The 22,095-nt window shown below is 44.0% G+C and overlaps 1 protein-coding gene across 4 annotated transcripts in view; it reads right to left on the bottom strand.

Annotated features, from left to right (window-relative positions):
• The window catches only part of mroh1 (maestro heat-like repeat family member 1), a 75,003-nt gene extending 54,032 nt beyond the window's left edge, over positions 1–20,971 (bottom strand). For 3 of the 4 annotated variants that reach the window (XM_083760375.1, XM_083760377.1, XM_083760378.1), the window contains exons 1-7: positions 20,783–20,971; positions 13,330–13,408; positions 10,667–10,751; positions 10,266–10,411; positions 3,003–3,134; positions 1,417–1,579; positions 292–390 (exon numbers count right to left, since the gene is read on the bottom strand). In XM_083760375.1, coding sequence (XP_083616501.1) covers positions 292–390; positions 1,417–1,579; positions 3,003–3,134; positions 10,266–10,411; positions 10,667–10,688 — 562 coding nt within the window. In that variant the 5' untranslated portion in view covers positions 10,689–10,751; positions 13,330–13,408; positions 20,783–20,971. The remainder of the gene's footprint in view (positions 1–291; positions 391–1,416; positions 1,580–3,002; positions 3,135–10,265; positions 10,412–10,666; positions 10,752–13,329; positions 13,409–20,782) is intronic. The other variant, XM_083760376.1, reaches the window with a different exon arrangement.
• Between the last annotated feature and the right edge of the window lie 1,124 nt (positions 20,972–22,095).

Below are 22,095 nucleotides of genomic sequence, written 5' to 3'. Positions count from 1 at the left end.
GACACACACACTGTCTGCCGGCCCGTGGTAACAGAAAGCTTGGGGACGCTTAACATAATAACGGAGCACATTTCGTTGCCAGTAACGGTAACTGCGTTGTAACGATGACAATTCTAATTAATTAGATTACCCGTTATTGAAAAAAATAACGACGTTAGGTAGCGCCGTTTGTTTAAACGCCGTTATACCCAACACTGCTGACGACTGACATAAAAACATCTGATCTCTGATCTCAGGTCAGAATGGGTTAATGTCCTGTCCCCTCCCTCCCGGACCAGCACTCGTTCTTACCGGAGGAGAAGACCCACTTCATGTTGTCTGACTTGGCCATGGCCAGCATGGGCAGCATGGTCCCCAGGATGGCGTTGAGGAAAGGAACCATGCCGTACACTGTGGGAGAGAGAGAGAGAGAGAGAATGAGGAAAGGAACCATGCCGTACACTGTGGGAGAGAGAGAGAGAGAGAGAGAGACAATGAGGAAAGGAACCATGACGTACACTGTGGAAGAGAGAGAGAGAGAGACAATGAGGAAAGGAACCATGCCGTACACTGTGGGAGAGAGAGAGAGAGAGAGAGAGAGAGAGACAATGAGGAAAGGAACCATGCCGTACACTGTGGGAGAGAGAGAAGGACACAATGAGGAAAGGAACCATGCCGTACACTGTGGGAGAGAGAGAGAGACAATGAGGAAAGGAACCATGCCGTACACTGTGGGAGAGAGAGAGAGAGAGACAATGAGGAAAGGAACCATGCCGTACACTGTGGGAGAGAGAGAGAGACAATGAGGAAAGGAACCATGCCGTACACTGTGGGAGAGAGAGAGAGAGAGAGAGACAATGAGGAAAGGAACCATGCCGTACACTGTGGGAGAGAGAGAGAGAGAGAGACAATGAGGAAAGGAACCATGCCGTACACTGTGGGAGAGAGAGAGAGACAATGAGGAAAGGAACCATGCCGTACACTGTGGGAGAGAGAGAGAGACAATGAGGAAAGGAACCATGCCGTACACTGTGGGAGAGAGAGAGAGACAATGAGGAAAGGAACCATGCCGTACACTGTGGGAGAGAGAGAGAGACAATGAGGAAAGGAACCATGCCGTACACTGTGGGAGAGAGAGAGAGACAATGAGGAAAGGAACCATGCCGTACACTGTGGGAGAGAGAGAGACACAAGTGACAAGGAAAAAACAGGTACAGTAGGTTGTGCATATCCAGTCCCTTTGCTGGTGCTGGACTAAAGGTAGTAACAGTGTAGAATTCTTCGTACCATTAGAATCAGACAGGTTGGCGAGGGTCTTGACCTGTGTGTGTGTGTGTGTGTGTGTGTGTGTGTGTGTGTGTGTGTGTGTGTGTGTGTGTGTGTGTGTGTGTGTGCGTGTGCGTATGTGTGTGTGTGCGTATGTGTGTGCGTGCGTACCATTAGAATCAGACAGGTTGGCGAGGGTCTTCACCACAAAGAAATGAGGAAGCACTCCAGGTTGAAACTTGCTGAGAATCTCCTCCATGATGTCGTTGATGTACTTGTTGCCCACGGCAACCAGGATGTTACTGGCCGCCTGCTGCCAATCGGGGACCACTTCCTGGAAAAAAATAAAAAATAAAAAAATAGAAGCCAGGCCTGTCAATATCACAACAGCATTGACATGCAAAACAATGTCATTATATTATAGTCCGGCAGATGGGGTGGACGGGTGGGAAATTAGATCAGCACATTTGGGCAAGTGGCTATGGCTGTTTTTAGCCCAAGGAGTGTATTTTGTGCAAAACTAATGCTTGGAATGGATTCAGGGTCATGAAAACCTCCTAGTTTGACATGTCACATGCTACTTAAAGCATAAGGGAAGTTGGACATTTTTGCCTGCCATAGGATGTTAATGGTAGGGTCACAAGAAACCCCTATAAAAAAGCCCAATAGTGATAGCCGGTCAGCAAGTGGATTCATGGATGTATATATGTATAGATAGACAATATTTTAGGCCAATAAAAAAAGACCATATACCAAATTTCAGTGCCACCTGGTGGACACCAGTTTTGGCCCATTGCCGAAGCCCATTATAAATAAAAGAAAGAGAATGTATGTGCATGTTATGTGCATATAAAAAACCAGAATATAAAAATAAATAAAAAGGCGTCCAAAGGCGCCCCTGGTGGCACTCTTGGCCACCAGTGGGAGGCGTCCAAAGGCGTCATGTGGCATGGAATGAACACTTTCCCTACATAACTCGTGTTACCCGTATTTAATCAATTTTACCAGCTGCAAGCTGGTCAATATGAGCTTGCCAGAGTCCCGACCGGTAGTACACACTGGAGATCATTTTCTGCTGGTTGCAAAGCCTGCATATTTCCAGCCTTACGTGGATTAATTCACAGTTGCTTGCCTGGTTTGGTTTTTGGAGGCTGCTTAGCTTATTTCTGTCACGACAGTTGCCACCACTGGCAACAACCCATAACATCCCATCGTCTGCACGGCATGGCTAGTCGAGCAGTTCCGATTGGCAGCCATGTTGCCTCAGAATTCTTTAATGTGTTTAATGTGTTTAATTAGCAATTTTTTTATAATTAAAAAGAAAGAGCGGATTTGTCGCGGACCTGGTGACGAGGCCGTCGCGTTATGACGACGAAACCGGAAATCTAGCCGTGCTCTGGGCTGCTATGGCTTCTGGGAAAATGAGTTCAATGCAAGTGAACGGGGGATTTGTCTGGACTACAACATGCTGTGCAGGGTGGTTTCATTTCACGTTAATCAAATATTTATTTGACCATTGACGATGCAGGGCCAGGCAATGGCCTTTGTACCGGTATGTGCATTCCTCGGCCACACACAGTTTGTACCGGTATGTGCATTCCTCGGCCACACACAGTTTTACATTCACAGAAAACCACCCAATGATAGAACCACAGACTTTTCGATTAATTACGATTAATTATTAACAGTTACGTTTAATTGACTCATTTCTTGAACAGCGATTAATTGATTAACGATTAACGTCCCTAAGCATGTACCTTAGATCGTGTCATCTCGTCGGAGGCCAGGGAGATGATGCTCTTTATCCTGGGGTATCGGATCTCCTCGATGCTGCTGCTCACGATCAGCTCGATGGTCTGCAGTACGACCACCCTGTGACTCACTATCAGCTGAGGAGAGGAGAGGAGAGGAGAGGAGAGGAGAGGAGAGGAGAGGAGAGAGGAGAAGAGGGCGTTTACAAAGCAGTCTTGCATCAAAACGATGCAACGACATAACTTAATTTGCTTTAGAAAGTCAGGTTCTGATCTTGGAGAGTAGCGGCATCAAGCCATCAACCATGACTGATGTTCTGAGTCGTCAATTTGAAAAACATAGATTTTACTCCAGGTTAGAGAGAAAATCCTTAAAGGGTCAAGGCTTGATGATATACATAATAGAATGAAGAAAATGCCAGCACTCAATATAATGTCCTTTTCTCATGATTTTATTTACCTCCGACGAGCAGACAACGTGTTTCGGCCTTGTCAGTGTTATCATAGTCGTATATAGAAAAATATATAGCGAACAGATAAAAATAAACACAAACTACTTTTTGATAGATCACAAAATGTAATTAAGTATAATACGGGTCAATATATCTCTGCTGTCGGGAAGAAACGAAATGTCAAAAATATTAGAAGCAATAGAAGGACATAATAGAGCGCCGCAGTCCCTCCCCCTTTCAGAAAAACGAGTGGCCCAGGAAATGAAAACCCAATGCATTCTCCAATCGGCACTTCTTATTTAATGTATTTAAAGACGGTTACGCCGCGGACAAAGCCAACTCGGATCGTGACAAATCATGACGGGCGACTGTGGCTCAGGAGGTAGAGCAGGTCGTCCAATGATCCATGGGTCGGCGGTTCGAATCCCGGCTCCTCCTGTCTACATGTCGAAGTGTCCTTGGGCAAGACTCTGAACCCCAAATTGCTCCCGATGTGCTGGCTGGTACCTTGCATGGCTTCCGCCGCAATCGGTGTATGAATGGGTGAATGTAATGCACAATCTATGTAAAGCGCCTTGGATAAAGGCGCTATATAAATGCACCATTTACCATTTATTTTACCATGACAATGAACACAATGTTTTGGGCCGATCAAATCATTATAAAGATGAAAAGAAAGTCAGGAGACAACACTATTTGTTTTGTTTTTTGTCTTTCTAATGATTTGATCGGCCCAAAACATTGTGTTCATTGTCATGATTTGTCATCTGAAAATATGTTGTTCCAGGGACCCCCCCAGAAGCAAAGATTTTAGTTAAAAACGATCGCTCTGAAAGAATATGTATATATTCAAAGATTTGTGTCACATTTTCACAATGTTACTAAAATAGCAGACCCATGAGCTTGTAGATATGCTATTTTTCAATAGCTAACACCAAAAGGGGTTCCCGCCCCCTGAATGGGTCAATTCAGGTCGTTGATTTCTATTTTATTTCTAAATAAGGATGCATAATGTAGATTGCTGGTTTCTGCCCAACGTTAGCGACGATATGAAACTTTTCAAGAATTGTAACTTTAATTACACAATCGACGAACGAACAAGTAAATAATAAAATACACACAAACACAAACTGTAATGACATGGCCAAAACAGGGGTTGCCAGGATGAAAGTGGTTAAAATCTGGCATAATTGCCGATAACAAAGTAGTAAAAAAAGAAATGACACAATGGCTGATATATAATTGGTCAAACTCTCTCAATACAACTTGTCACTTCTCATTTACAAAGATTAAAGATTAAATAATTTATTTGCCATGTCAACAAGTTGATAGGAATTTGTCTTGGTTCATACTCAACATATACAGACAACCATAGATACACAAACAAGAAGGACAATACAATACAAAAACCAGCAGCATAGGAAATTACATTCAAGTGCTATATGCATATTTCTATGAGTTCAGATGTCTAATGGCTACGGGGTAAGTGCTATCTCTGAAGCGAGATGTTGAGCTCTTGATACTTCTATCTTGATACTTCTATATTCTAACTGGGCCTGAAAACAAGTGTCAGGGTGTTGACCTCAAGCAGTTCTAAACTCTAAGGGCACATGTTTAGTTTAGTTTAGTGTTAGTTAGTGTTAGTTTAGTTTAGTGTTTAGTTTAGTGTCTCCATGTAACCTTGGGGCTGTTTGGGAGTTGTTAGATGTGGACGGTGGCCAGTCCTTAATCATCCAGATTGTATCAGCGGTGAACGTTGAGATAATTGTGGCGTGTACACAGTAAGGCTGCGCGATATTAGAAAAGCATTGCAAACTAAAGACATTATTATTAATTAAATATGTAAAAAAATAAAATCTTAGCATTCAGCCTATATCTAACAAAAGGCAATATAATGCCTATGAACTTTTGACTTTCAGTTGCATTATTGCAATAATGATATATTAGGCATGCCGCCAATTCAGGATGGAAAATAGAATTGTTCCTTTTTGGATTTGGGGAGAAGTCGTTTCACGGGCGGGGAGGAGCATCTGTGCTCAACTTGATGTATACTTCGATGTCGACTCTACAATGCTTTGAGGATGGGATTGCTCCATCGGCAAATAAAAACAACAATAGGCCATTCATCTACCTCCATTAACCCATTTTGACAGTTTTCTGAAAAAGCTATATGTTTCTATGTCAGTCGTTCTTCGATTTTTCAAAAACAGCAGACCTACAAGCTCGAAGCTCGCCACTCGGTCAGCAAGGGCAGAATCCATTTCTTCCGACCGACGGTCGGTCGCTTTAGCACCGTCGCTCCGTCGCGACGCACCGTCGAACGGTCCTATTTCGGTCCGTCGGTCGGTCGGTCTGTGGCTCCGTCGCTCCGTCGCTCCGTCGGTCCGTCGCTCCGTGGCTCCGTCGCTCCGTCGCTCCGTCGGTCGGTCCGTTTTTGCGTCGCGACGGACCGCCGGTCGCAGGTTTAGGGTGGATGGATTCTGCCCTTGCTGCCCAAATGGTAACTCTGTCATTTCTCTACCGTTTTGGACGGGGGTGGGCTCTTTGGAATCGTGTGGCCCCCCTGGAGGTTTCTATGGGGGTTCGGGGACCCCTGGGGACCCCCAGGGACCCCCAAATGGTAATGTCACCTGTGGACACTAACTGTAATTGTCTCGCTGTCTCGCTGCTGCGCTGCGCCGCACAGACAGCAGCTTGTGTGTAACATGTGCGTTCGTGCCGTGTTGCTGGTATATTATTATTATTATATTTTTTGCGCCGCCGCGTTGTCTCGCTGCACAGACAGCAGCTTGTGTGTAACATGTGCGTTCGTGTAAATGTTCGTGTAAATGTTTTAGGTCGGCCGGTCGGTGATTTGGTCTGTCCTTCATATATTTTTTTTTCTGCTCTCGTTGTAACTTTAAAAGTCCAATGGAACACCTATTTGTAACGGGTCGCTGTAGTATAGTGGTCTAATTCCTCGCCTCTCTATTCTTTTTTGCTGAGGACGCTGGTTCAATTCCCGCTCGCAGCAGACCAAAATTATTATATTTTAGACAGACACACAGACAGACAGACAGACTGCCTGTCTGCCTGCCTGTCTGCCTGCCTAATGTATTGTAAATAATGTATTCATTCCATACGGCTATTTTTTTTTAATATAAAAACTTTTGTCTTTCGCGCGATTCGAACCAGCGTCGTCAGCACCAAAACATTGAGAGGCGAGTGATTAAACCGCTAGACTACAGCGGCCATACGTTACAAAGAAGTGTTTCATTGGACTTATAAAGACAATAGCACCCAGCTGCAGTCTCGCAAGGGGAGGGACCGGAAGTGCTTTTATTTCCGGCTTCCACGTGCACAAGCGCACATACACGCACGCGAAATATAATGCAATATGTAATAATCAGCTCATACATTATAAAGACATTATTGCATTATGAAGTTTTATTACAGTATGAGTCGCCTATGTGGAGGTTCTTAATGTAACACATTATTACATTATAGAAAAATCTATTAAGTTATGTGCTCGTCTTTTAATTACATTATGAGCTGATTATTACATTATGAGGTCAGATGTAGAGTTGCTGGCCGCCTCAGCTCCATATATGGAGATCTAGGTGATGATCCAGTCTTTTCAATGTATGGCTATCCAGGGTTTGATGAGGTCAGTGTCGGGATCTTATATCATATGGAAACGGCCATATATGGTGGTGTGACGTGTCATGAGGCGTGACCATATATGGAGGCATGACACGAGGCGTGACATGACACACTTACTGACTGACTGACGGGAAATGCAGGTTTTCATAGTAAATTAAATGCATATGGTCGTGTGTCTGTGGTCTATGGTCTGGACATGGTGTGTGTGGGACAGGGGTACGGGGTTATAGCAACTTATTACATTACTTAAATGCCTTGATATCATTATGTTATAATCGACCATATAGGCCTAGCCTATTATTGCATATCATTTTATTATTGTTAGATTTGCATTTCTTCAAATATGCACCTACAACAAACTACTTCAAACTTTTCCAAACCGACCACGTAATTATGTTTAAGCACAGATGGTACTATATACACCCGGCATTTAAGCGCGCACCAGCAAGTGCGTGTCGTGCACGCGCATTATATTTCGCGTGCGTGTATGTGCGCTTGTGCACGTGGAAGCCGGAAATAAAAGCACTTCCGGTCCCTCCCCTTGCGAGACTGCAGCTGGGTGCTATTGTCTTTATAAGTCCAATGAAACACTTCTTTGTAACGTATGGCCGCTGTAGTCTAGCGGTTTAATCACTCGCCTCTCAATGTTTTGGTGCTGACGACGCTGGTTCGAATCGCGCGAAAGACAAAAGTTTTTATATTTAAAAAAAATAGCCGTATGGAATGAATACATTATTTACAATACATTAGGCAGGCAGACAGGCAGGCAGACAGGCAGTCTGTCTGTCTGTCTGTGTGTCTGTCTAAAATATAATAATTTTGGTCTGCCGCGAGCGGGAATTGAACCAGCGTCCTCAGCAAAAAAGAATAGAGAGGCGAGGAATTAGACCACTATACTACAGCGACCCGTTACAAAGAGGTGTTCCATTGGACTTTTAAAGTTAAGTCCAACGAGAGCAGAAAAAAAAATATATGAAGGACAGACCAAATCACCGAACATTTACACGAACATTTACACGAACGCACATGTTACACACAAGCTGCTGTCTGTGCAGCGCAGCAGCGAGACAACGCGGCGGCGCAAAAAATATAATAATAATAATATACCAGCAACACGGCACGAACGCACATGTTACACACAAGCTGCTGTCTGTGCGGCGCAGCGCAGCAGCGAGACAGCGAGACAATTACAGTTAGTGTCCACAGGTGACATTACCATTTGGGGGTCCCTGGGGGTCCCCAGGGGTCCCCGAACCTCGTGCCGTGTTGCTGGTATATTATTATTATTATATTTTTTGCGCCGCCGCGTTGTCTCGCTGCTGCGCTGCACAGACAGCAGCTTGTGTGTAACATGTGCGTTCGTGTAAATGTTCGTGTAAATGTTAAATGGTTACGGGATAACTGCTGGTTGAATCCTATCCAGAAACTCTAAACAACATGTTTTTTAAGGTTTTAAAAGGTTTTGCCCACCGAGTGAACTCTGGGAGAACACACTGACGAGCGTTCTTCCTCCATGTCTTGCTCACAACAACAGAATGATTGAATTCATAATCGGGTTAAACGCCGTCCGGCGAGGTTTCCCTTAATGCAGAGCACATCAGTAGTCTTAAGTCTAGACACGTGTTTGTTCAGTGCTGTTGACATTTCGGGGGGAAAAGCAGACTCGCCAGAGCAACACCCTGTGCTTCACAATCTAAACAGTGAAAACACACAGGCACACCTTGCCACTGGGAGCCACACCTGTGTGAAGTGAGTGGTGCGAGTGTACCGTGTGGGGGGCCCCAGGAACGCACCCAGGGGGCCCGCAAGGCCGTGGTTCCGGCGAGCCGCGCCCGTGTCCGAAACGGTCGAGAAATGACAGGGCCCCCCCCCCCCCCCCGTCCCCGGGGGGGGGGGGGGGGGGGGGGGACGACGACGACACCCCCGCAACATCCAGGCTCCCAGGAAAGTGCCCAGGGCGAGCCTTCCCGCGTCCGAAAAAGTTGAGAAGTGACAGAGTTACCGTGTTAAAGCTTTCCGTGCTCAGACACAGACAGACACGGAAACAGAGACAGAGACAGAGACAGAGACAGACACTGACCAGTACAACCACAGTCTGATACTGTTGTACTGGGAGCTGACCAGTACAACCACAGTCTGATACTGTTGTACTGGGAGCTGACCAGTACAACCACAGTCTGATACTGTTGGTCACTGGGAGCTGACTAGTACAACCACAGTCCGATACTGTTTTACTGGGAGCTGACTGGGAGCTGACCAGTACAACCACAGTCTGATACTGTTCGTCACTGGGAGCTGACCAGTACAACCACAGCCTGATACTTTTGTACTGGGAGCTGACCAGTACAACCACAGTCTAATACTGTTGTACTGGGAGCTGACCAGTACAACCACAGTCTAATACTGTTGTACTGGGAGCTGACCAGTACAACCACAGTCTGATACTGTTGTACTGGGAGCTGACCAGTACAACCACAATCTAATACTGTTTTACTGGGAGCTGACTGGGAGCTGACCAGTACAACCACAGTCTAATACTGTTGTACTGGGAGCTGACCAGTACAACCACAGTCTAATACTGTTGTACTGGGAGCTGACCAGTACAACCACAGTCTGATACTGTTGTACTGGGAGCTGACCAGTACAACCACAATCTAATACTGTTGTACTGGGAGCTGACCAGTACAACCACAGTCTGATACTGTTGTACTGGGAGCTGACCAGTACAACCACAGTCTAATACTGTTGTACTGGGAGCTGACCAGTACAACCACAGTCTGATACTGTTCGTCACTGGGAGCTGACCAGTACAACCACAGCCTGATACTTTTGTACTGGGAGCTGACCAGTACAACCACAGTCTGATACTGTTGTACTGGGAGCTGACCAGTACAACCACAGTCTGATACTGTTGTACTGGGAGCTGACCAGTACAACCACAATCTAATACTGTTGTACTGGGAGCTGACCAGTACAACCACAGTCTGATACTGTTGTACTGGGAGCTGACCAGTACAACCACAGTCTGATACTGTTGTACTGGGAGCTGACCAGTACAACCACAGTCTGATACTGAAAATGGTTGAGCACCACTGACATAAATACATAGGTTTATTCAGAAAACTGTTGGTCTAAATGGGTTAAGGACACATGGCCGCTAGCAGTTGGCGTTTACCTTGGGGTGTTTGAGCAGGTAGTCCTGACACATGGCCAGCACGCGGTCAGACTGCTGCTTGCCCAGGGTCAGCATGGACTTCCTGACCTGCTCCTGGACCTCTGGGTCTTTATCGTTGGCTGCGTCCAGCAGGGCCAGAGTCACACCTGCAACACAACACACACACACACTACTATTAACACAATCACCTCTCTCTCTCTGTGTGTGTGTGTGTGTGTGTGTGTGTGTGTGTGTGTGTGTGTGTGTGTGTGTGTGTGTGTGTGTGTGTGTGTGTGTGTGTGTGTGTGTGTGTGTGTGTGTGTGTTCCAATGTGAAATAGAAATCAGTAAAAAAAGAGATACAGCATGAGAAGAGAAGAGGAGAGGAGAGGAGAGGAGAGGAGAGGAGAGAAGAGAACTCACGTTCCACGTCGCTCTCGTCCATGGTGGCAGGTCAGACGGTTGCGGGTATGTCCCACTAACGACGACTAACGAGGCTGAGGATGGCCTGGGGTGAAATGTGAATAAAAACAGCCACGTGAACATCCACCCCGTCATCCGCCTTTCTAATCCACTTTTTAAGAGCAGTTAGTCCCACATAGACAGACGGTCAGATATATCCGCCCTACTGATTATGTCTGGGCCGGGAAATCCAAATTCAATCTAAGGGCAGGAGCAGCGGCAAGGACGCCCGCCATCAGAACCCATGGACTGCTTTGAAAAAACGAATACTAGAACGCTCACCTCGGGCATATACAGCTAGCGTAACTACTGTACTCTGTACCTGCTCTGTTACTGTACCTGTACACAAGGCAAGATGTAACAATGAAGTACAACTAGAGATGCTCCGATCAATGGACCTCTAGCTAAGACCCAGGGCCTCTCCCACTTAGACACTCCCACTTGAACACATTCCAGCCGCGGCTCATTCATTCCTATGTTAAACATCATGGATTTTACACATTACACAATACTGGTTCGTTTTTGGAACCAGACCTTCCAAATCTCTTCCAAATCCAACAATAAGGCCTGCCATACTGTATGCACTGGAAAAATGTGTGTGGAATTTTTTAAACAATGTTTTATCATATAGGAAAACTTTTGGTGGAGAGGTTTGTCTAACCCATGTTATGCTTAGCTGTGATTGGACCATAGCAGTTTGGGTAGGGGCTTAGCCACCGATTGGCCGGCCAATCGGCCTCCAAATGACTCGATCGGTGATCGGCGATTTACCCTATCTGGAAAAAAATATCAGTGGTATAAAAGTCAGATATATAGTATAATATCATTTATTTACATCTTTGTGTCACAGGCCTACACATTCTCCCCTTCCTCCCCACACACACGCAGGTCAGTTTTGACATGGGATTTTACATATTATAATTTGGGAAATATTCAAATGTTCACACAATAGGTTGTTAATGGTATGGTCACATATTATGCCAATTATGAAAATTGCTCAACATATGCAAATTAGCATCCGACAGTTTCTACATGCTGCGGACCTCCGACCTATACTCAACATAAAACCTTGGTGCACTCAACATGTCCGGGTTCACAATGGGGCTCGATGGGCTGGCAAGTAGACTAATAATAGGCCTTATCCTTTTTCCCTGTAAACCAAATCTCTTCGGGGTAAATGGCAAATGGTAAATGGTGCATTTATATAGCGCCTTTATCCAAGGCGCTTTACAGAGATTGTGCATTACATTCACCCATTCATACACCGATGGCAGCGGAAACCATGCAAGGCACCAACTAGCACATCGGGAGCAATTAGGGGTTCAGTGTCTTGCTCAAGGACACTTCGACAGTAACTCTGGGGAGCCCGGGTTCGAACTGGCAACCTTACGGTTACCATCCAGGCACTCTACCCCTGAGCCACCGCCGCCCCAATTACTACATGCTCCCAACTTTTTTTTTGCCCATTGTTCACCCCCCAGCCACTATAGGTTTCTTGCGGCCAAGTGTCTTGCTGTGACACCGACACATACAGTATTCAGTCTGGGCCGGCCAGGGGGTCAAAGGTCAGTCTGGGCCGGCCAGGGGGTCAAAGCGCCGACCTTCCAGGTTCTGAGGCGGCCTCAGTGTTGTTTTTGGCAGCAAATTTTAGTCATAGTCTCTTGAATAGCTTTCATTTAGTTTTTGTCACATTTTTGTCACCTGGGATGTTTTAGTGTTTAGTCTAGTTTTAGTCGACTAAATATCATAAGATTTGAGTCCGACTAAATCTCCTGTTGATTTAGTCGACTAAAAGGTATTTTGGCACACTCTGCTGAAAATAGCAGATATACAAGCTCACAACGAGTCGCGCTGCGAGGCATTGTGTGCTTAATGCTTGTAGATCTGCTATTTTCAGCATGCAACCAAGTGTAAAATGACTCATACTGGATCTCTTGTCCACTAGTCCCTTCCTAAAAAAATTGTTTAATTTGTATTTGTTGACGAAATTGTCAATATATTTAGTCTTAGTCATCATAGCTTAGTTTTCATTTAGTTTCCATTTAGTTTTCATCAGTGGAAAAAGGTAGTCTTAGTTTTAGTCGACGAAAACAACACTGCTCTCTATCCCCTCAGCCACGGCCAGAGGTATAGAGCACCGAAGTCTGACGTCACTTTCAGTAGAGGGCGTCAGTCCCCAGGTTCATGTCTTTTTTTAGTTGCATTGAAATCGCCATAGGAGGATTTTTAGATTGCTTCATATAAGAACTGTGTTTGAAAAATAAACATGTCATCCCGGCCGCTTCACTCATATGGATATGAAGAATCAACTGACTGAGAGAAAACGCTGATGTTACTGCTACTGAATTAGTTACATTTTCGCTAGAAGCAGACTGTATCATATATGAGTGACTGACTGTTGCAAACGATACAGAGACACCTCCCTGACAATAACGCTGAGACAGCTTGTTTATTTTTGGACCACAACGCTTATAGTAGACGATATTAAGATCACCCCATGTTATTCTCCATAGAGAAATTACTTCCGCGAACCAGGGGAATCGAAGGGATAAGCGAGTTACGTCAGGACTTCGGTGCTCTATATGCATAACGACAAGTCGTGAGGCGAGCGTCAGCTTAATTACCTTGTCAGTGTGTGAAGTTTGGATGAAGTCAGGGAGGCATGGAGAGGACTCAGGTCACCTCGATTTAACTCACCAAAACCTGGACGAGGAAACACAGAAAGCAAACCAACCACATTAAATAACCCATTCTGACCTGAGATCAGATTCTAAAAACGTCTTCTACATCCTGACAGTTTTCTGAAAAAGCTATGTTTCTGTGTCAGTCGTTCTTCGATTTAAAAAGAATAGCAGACCTACAAGCTCGTAGCGCGCCACTCGGTGGCAGGCTATGAGATGGTAGATCTGCTATTTTTCAATAGCTAAAGAATAACATAATGCTAACACCAAAAGGGGTTCCCTCCGAAATGGGTGAACAAAACAAACAAACAAAGGTTTGCGCCTCTGAGCACAGGTCACACAGGTAGATCATTGTGGACCAGCAATGTATTCACTGCAATCAGATGCTATACGTTTTGAGGTATTTTGTTACAATCAGGATGGAATATGTGGACAGTCAGGTCCGTCTTGATCACATGACCATAGAGCCAATGTGTACCAATTGGTTGTGAATATCAAGAAGCAACAATCGGGCCTGCTGATGATGCCAAAGTCAAAGTCGTACGATTTGTCACACACGTTATCGCAATGAAATCTGTTCTCCGCATTTGACCCATCTCTTGGAGCTGTGAGCCGCAGCCAAGGAGCGGTGAGCTGCAGCCGTGCCGCGCTCGGCTATCATTTGATTACTAGATTTGATCCCCCGATCCAACCCTTTGATGCTGAGTGTCAAGCAGGGAGGCATTAGGTCCCATTGTTGCAGTCTTTGGTATGACCCGGCCGGAAGAATTTGGGGCAGAGGGTTCTGCTCTGGCCTCCAGAGAATGTGTGTGGTTTCACACCGATCGGTCAAACGGAGACTAGTTGCTCACACACACACACACACACACACACACACACACAGATGGAAAAGATGGGCGGACGCACACATACACACACACACGTGGACTGACAGACACGGGGGAAACATTTATAAACAAGCAAACAAACAAACAAATAAATATAAAGTGGCATTGTGAAATAGAGTCAAACTGTACACAACATTGGCATTTTTAATTTTTAACAGTACTAGTCCTGCAGCCGGGGGTGTGGAGTGGGACATTTGGTATAGTTGTTGTATTATTGGCCTAAAATATTGTCTATATACATACATTGATGAAGCCACTTGCTTGCAAAAATGTTAAAATGTCATTATGCTTAGGTTGTTAAATGTTAATGGTAAGGCGACATAAAAAAGCTATAAAAAAAGATTGCTCAATACCGACACGACAGCCGGTCAGCAAGTGGATTCATGAATGTATGTACTACTATATAGACAATATTTTAGGCCAATAAATAGAAATATTTATTTATTTTTTTCATATCCTTCCATCCTATGGATCACAAAAATGTGTGTCTTGGCTTCCATCCTATGGATCACAATGTATCAAATGTATGTTTAACGTAGAGCCAACTGAGCCATCGCTGTCACATTTCTGTGAAAAAAATGCATCCCAATCTATTTATTATTTTCAAAAATAGCAGTTTCATGAACTCACGTTTCACAATGCAATGCATTGTGAGCTTGTAATGTAGAGCACAATGCAATGCGTTTATTTTGTCATTGGTTTGCTTATATGCAGTAGCAGCAGCAGTTGTCCTGCTTTAACCCATTTTGGGCCGGGAACCCCTTTTGGTATTAGCATTATGTTATGCTTTAGCTATTGAAAAATAGCAGATCTACAAGCTACAAGCTTGTAGATCTGCTATTTTAGAAAAATCGAAGAACGACTGACATTCAGAAAACTGTCAGGATTTAGAAGACATTTATATAATCGTTCCCAGGTCAAAATGGGTTAAATGGTATAGATAGATAGATAGATAGATAGATAGATAGATAGATAGATAGATAGATAGATAGATAGATAGATAGATAGATAGATAGATAGATAGATAGATAGATAGATCAGAGATTAAAAAGAAAATAGACCATCCGTTCTAGTTTATACCATTGGAGAAGCTCAGATACAACAGGTACAAATCTCGCCAGAAATTTGTAAAGGCTTGGTCCCCTTTCCTTGAATTCACCCTTTCACTGTCTTTTGATGATGTGTCCTAAGTGTTTTCCTACATGTAATTTGGTTCACTGTGTAGCCCCTTAATCTAGTAAAAGCCAAAGGGTGGGTGGGGTCAGGTATATGTGGAGTTGTTTGTCTACAAAAATTGAAAATCCTATAAAAAAAATTGACATTGAGCTTAATTTCCAGTGTGCTGTTCTGTCCCAAGAGGGAGGTAACGTCTGGGTTTCCGAGGCAAAGGGGGAGGTGATCCAGCAAGCGTGACAGAGGTGAGGGTATAGGCTCCACATGCACACTAAATGTTTCTAAACACTAAATTGCACACTAAATTAGCCAGTAATTCCAATCAATGCACTTGGTTAAGGTTTTTATCTCCACAGACTGCTAAGGGTCAAAAACAGTCACATATCAAGATTCAAGAAGACACACAAGCCACTCACAGGCACATACATCAACAAAACACAAAGCTACACTGGCATATTTCCCATTGTAAAACCAGCAAATACCAACTTGTGAAAGTTGCATTGTAGTTGATCGTCTATTCAATGTAATCAGCGTTTCAACCATTCACGTTTTTCCTCAAAATATCTCGATTTATTCCCAATGTGTTTTTTTAAATAACAGATGTACAACCTCACGATGTGTCGCTGTGAGCTTGGAGATCAGCTATTTTCATTTGTGGTTGTTTTCATAGACTCTTGCAACACTGGCAACACAGCAAGAGAAAGAGGAACTTCAACTTATGCACACACAAACGCAAAGACTTATGGGCCATATGAAAAAGGTGAATAGACGCCTTAACAGACGACGTCACACTGATAAGCAACAGCATGCGCGCGCATAGAGGCACTGGGCAGCACAAGAACCCTGCCTCTCATAAGATGCAATGGAAAAGTTCTAACTGCACTCACGTGTAAAAGAAAATGCACCATCAAACTTTTCAGATGCTGTTTTTTTTTTTTGTGTGGAGGAAGAATGATTGATTTTTATTGTGATCTCTCGCCCCTTGAAATATATTATAATCCTTGGTTTCTGTTGTGTTTGAACGACAATAGCAATTCAAATCAGTTGTCCTCAAAACCACACCTCCGGTCGCTGTCATAAGAACGGGAGGTGCGCGCATTAAGAGCCCGTTTGTCCATGGCTGCACGCGCACCTGCAACCCATCAAGTATAATTTATGCTTTGTGATGATGATGGTGTCGCGCACGCAGACCTCTACGCTCTACAGTCGTATGCGCGATGTGATGCGAGCTTGTATATCAGCTGTTCTCTGTGCGCAACACTGTTGCGCTTTGAAGTATAAATGTCTCCTAGGGCGCACCTCACTAGCCGACACACAAGAGGAGGTTCAATGGACTGAAACCAGCGCTCCCAAAAACAACAGGTTTGGAGATCTGTTGGGAATTGATTACAGTCACCCGTGTGCCCAGTCCCAATGTGTGTAAACAAAAACTTGGTCTATATGCATTATTGTGTGGTGGGCCACCACATAATCATGACTAGCTACCACAGTATGATTTTGTGTTGTGAGCGGTGGTACTATACTGTAATTGTTAGACTGTACTGATGTACTGGTACTGTCTGTCTGGGCACTTAGGCCCAGACAGACAGACACACGTGCTGAAAAAGACTGAAAGAGACTGGTGACGGTGTTACATTAAAACTTAGCTTCCTGTGTGAAGCTCAACAGGGCCAGACAGACAGACCGACATAGGGACACACAAAGCTACATGATGGAGATGGTGTTCCCACACCTCACAAAAAAAGCAGATAACCCCAAAAAGAATGCAAAAAAAAAGAAACGCAAACCAATCACAAATCAAATCACAGCTTCCCCCCCCCCCCCCCCCCCCCCCCCACACTATCAACTTCTGGCTAGGGGAAACACTGTGGGATAGTCTATATATGTTTTGCATTGAACATTGGAACGTTAAAATTTGTATAAATTCCTGTTTGCCTTTATGGGAATTATGAAGATGACAATACTAAAGTGTCTTGAAAACATTCACATGAGTCATCACAGCTATAGCGGCCCTTTTGCACCTCACAGTATACTGCAAAGCAAGGCTTTCACGTGTTGGTCGTCTGTCAGATGACCTATTTTTAATAGACCCTTGCTTGACCATGTCCACTGACCACACCTCCAATGTATTTTTGCTCTTCCATTGTGTAAACAGCTCTGGAGGCTTATATTCGTGCTTCCTCCCTGGGCTAATACAAGTGATATTGTTTCAGTCCACTCTCTACCTTGATTATTCCTTAAAGACTGATGTAAGGTCTAAATAATCCACTACAGACATTTAATATCTTTTTTTTTTATATTTCGTTCTTTCCAAAACATTTACAAAATAGCGGAAATAGTTGACAGTGGATGTGCCATGAAAAAAAGCTTATTTTGAAACCTCAACACATTGCGATGCTTTGTGAGCTTGTTAATAATAATAATAATAATACATTTTATTTATAAGGCGCCTTTCAGGGCACTCAAGGTCGCCGTACAGATTAAAAGCAGTACAAGAACACAGTTAAAAGCAGGAAAAAATTAAACTAGGGCACAGCTTGCAGCAGAAGACACAGAGGTCACACAGAGTCATAGGCCTGCCTAAACAGGTGGGTTTTGAGGTGAGTTTGAAATGTGGTGATAGAGTCCATGTTTCTGATGTCAGGGGGGAGGGAGTTCCAGAGGTGAGGGGCAGAGCGGCTGAAGGCTCTTGAGCCCATGGTGGAGAGACGGGCTGGGAGGACTTTCAGGGTGATGGAGGAGGCAGACCTGAGAGACCGGGTGGGTTGTTGACGTGGGGGGGGGGCGAGGTTATGGATTGTGTGGAGAAGGATTTTGAAGTCGATACGGTATTTGATGGGGAGCCAGTGGAGTTGGTGTAAACCAGGGGTGATGTGACTGATGACAGGGGTTCTGGTGACGATACGGGCAGCAGCATTCTGGACTAGTTGGAGTTTATGGAGGAGTTTGTGGGGGAGACCAAAGAGAAGGGAATTACAGTAGTCCAGGCGGGAAGTGACAAGAGAGTGAACCAGGATAGGTTGATGTTTCTGAGGTGGAATTCTAAAGTCTTGCCTCGTTGAGACTCGTTCCCGACATGACTGTGGTTTTGCACGGACTGTAGGTTGTGGGACTTCACACTTCAGTGGACTGGGGTTAGTGGGGGGGGGAGTCTTAAACTGAAGCTCTACATCGTACGTATACAACATGAGTAAGCCTTGCCGAGCCATGATGATGAGGCCCATACTAGGGCAGGAGCCCATCTCCTGTTTCTGTAGCGTGAGGCAGCTTTGATGTACAAGTAGTAGACCCCGTCGTACAACAAATATAGGGAGAATAGCAGATCTAGATGTTGCTCCGTCTGTTGGTTACTTCATTCATGTTTTTAAGTTAGTTTTTTGCCTATATAAAGCCCAAACCACACCAAAGCCAAGTGTCGCCATGCATCTCCCTGTGTGGTTTGGTCCATTGAATTCCATGCGTTGAATCACGCGGGACAACGTGCAGCAGGACATATCACACCACTGGCCTGGGACAAACGCTAAAACCGCCTCGACCCTTGTGGTGTGGTTAGGGCTTAATGATATGCCCAAATAAAAATGGACGCCAGGGTTTTAATATGGGAAATTGTGGTTACTGGAATAACAACACCTGGCAAGAGACTGCACATGACAGGACTGGGCTGAAATCATGTGTTTTAAGTAACATAACGCATGATTACAAAAGTAGGAGCAGCATGGTTTCGTTCATGTGTGCCTTTATATGAAACAGAACAACCCGCAAATAAGAAAGATGTATGAGAGAACACACACACCATACTGTGCCGAGTATAGAGAAGCTATTATACATCTCTTTTTCTTCTGACAAGCGATTATTATACTGTACAGCACAAGGGAAGTCTGTGAGTTTAGATAACGACACCTGGTGTGCAAATTACATCATTACGTCTTTTATTACTCAGATGTTCACGTAGGCTACACTATAAATGCTCTGTGTTCACGCGTGAATAAAACATTAGATTTGCTCAGTTGTTTTGACAAATATTACACTTCCATAAGATCCAACAGCAAAACAAATTGTATCAGTGTACTTCATATTTGAACAGGGACACACCGATGAAGGCTGGATAGCCGAAACGTTTGTCCCTGTTCAAATATGAAATAAACTATTTGAACTGAAGTCTTGGTGTGTGCGACCCACTACCGTTATTTTTTTGAGTGGTGCTACAACCAGCAATGTCCGTGCGTATCTATGTATCAGTGGTCTGTCATGAGCACGAGTATGGCAGGTAAATGACAAGAATTCATTGTCAACAAACAATAACAACCGTGACAGCCCTACTGTCCCTAGACTCCCTACATACAGTAAGCCTACAATAGAGATGTTTAATTATTATGACATTTATGACAGTCATCCTTCAAAATGAAGCAACAACCAGGCTGGCATGACCACTGCACACAGAATTGTAATATTATCATCACATCAGCTACTTCCCCATTCAGGTTAAACAACAGCTACAGAATTGGCCATAAAATGAGTCACCTCAGGCTCACCTCTCACTGACATGTATAGGCAGGTTCAAGTTCAGGCTACTTCAAGTTCTTATGATGAATTGAGCATGGTGGGCCCTATTGTAAACAAGTGTAATACTGTATGGTGTCGCGTCCACAGTTAACAGTTTTGTATCGAGTTGTGCTTGAAAATGTACTGTAATTATCCAATCTGTTAATAAATCCAATCAATTTGTGTAACATTCTCTAATAGACTGTATTATAACCACATTAACAATAGCACTCATAGTTTGGGCCTTTGGGCATGTCATTAATAGGAGAGGAGAATAACTTTTTATTGTACAATTTTCCCGCGAATATTATCACAAATTAATTGTCATTTAAATGACAGCTGATAACGCATCAGTATGCCACGCTCTGATGTGAGCTTGTATAGATCCAAAGCTGACAGACAGGGCTTTAAGAGGTTAAACTATCATCATCATCACAGTCAAAAACCTGAGATAAAAACACAGGAAAATACACAATAAAATGCCACACAATGTGTGAAGAAGCACACACAGAAACACGTACGGACGTACGGTACACTCACTCATTCAACAACTGCTCGTTATTTCTCAACAAACATAATAACTGCCACTGATGAATGATACTGCTGAGAGAGTGATGCTGTGTACTATAGTTTTTAGCTGGAGGAAGCTAACATAATGCTAACAGCTCCCTGCAGCCTCCCATAGTGAACCAATACAAATAGCAGAGCCATGATGCTACGGAAGAAGAGCCAACACAGCCAAGCCAAGGGGACAAAAACATCACATGTAAAGCCCACTGTTGACGCACACTTACCGGACAGCGGTGTGCACAGTCACAGCCCCCCCGGTGGTGGTGGTATATAAACCGACCGTTCACCCACCGTAACGTCGCGGTACGTGGAGCGTTTAGTCGTTTCCCCACACCACACACACACACACACAGAGAGAAGAGAGAGATATCATAAGGTTATTTGTCCAGTGTGTGTGTGTGTCTGTCAGGTGTAAACAGGGCTGGGTCATGTGCTTTCAGTCAGCAGGAACGTATCAACGGGTGGGCGGGGTCCCAATGGGACCGTCCCACACGACCGCACAGAACTAGAAGGGATAGAACGGCCATCCAACCTAGCAGCAGGCTTGTTGTACACTATTATAGGAATATATATATGTATTTAATAATTAACTGTTAGATAATGTAACAATTAACAGTCCTGACCTGCATTTACTTTTTTTTTACTTGAGTAAAGTAAAGGTAGGCTGGATAATTTTGTATTGGCGTCAAATATATAGGCTACTTCAGTGGTTCCCAAACGTTTTCATGTGAAGGACCCCAGATCGAGACGTATTATCCCGCGGACGCCCATTTGAAAAGATGTGTCATGCAGGGACCCCCGAGAAGATTGTTACGGCTCTAGCAGTGATTCTCAACCCGTTTAATTTCAAGGACCCCCCAGTTTGACATGCATTACGGTAGTCTACTACGGAACCCCGTTTAATGGCATTTCAATCTCCAAGACCCTAATTCATATTGTAAAATCAATGTTAATGTAACTCTGAGAGTGTACAAATGGAACCAAAACTAACATATCGCAAACTATCATTTAGCTGGGGGACCCCCTGGAACTCCCTCAAGGACCCCTGGAGGCCCACTTTGGGAACCCCTGCTTTATAGTACCAAACATAAATGTACTGTGCTATTACTCTGGGAGTCTACTATAGAATGGTCCATTAATTAATTTTCATTTATTTCATTAGTAATAAATGTGTTCATTACATTGTAGTACATTGTAGTTTTGCGAGAATGTTTGCCTCTGAGATGTATTGGATTAAAAGCCTAAAGTACTTACAGTACTAGGCAGTAAGTTAACTTTCCACCACTAACGATAATAATACATTTTATTTGTATAGTGCTATACATATACTGTAATGTAAACAAGCCTTATAATATTGAGCATACAATATCAAACATTTATATTTGTTTGGGCATTTGTATTTGTTTTATTAAGAATCTAAATGTATAACAAAATGCTAGAAGTACTGCAGGAACACATAACAAATACAGAAAGATTTCAGCGACAGCAGATAATTTCAGTAAGTCCAATCACAATTATTTTGCAAAGATATCTCAAA

This window comes from Protomyctophum parallelum (assembly GCF_964188405.1).
Source record: "Protomyctophum parallelum genome assembly, chromosome: 3".
Lineage (NCBI taxonomy): Eukaryota > Metazoa > Chordata > Actinopteri > Myctophiformes > Myctophidae > Protomyctophum > Protomyctophum parallelum.
This window is presented reverse-complemented; position numbering and strand designations above follow the sequence as displayed.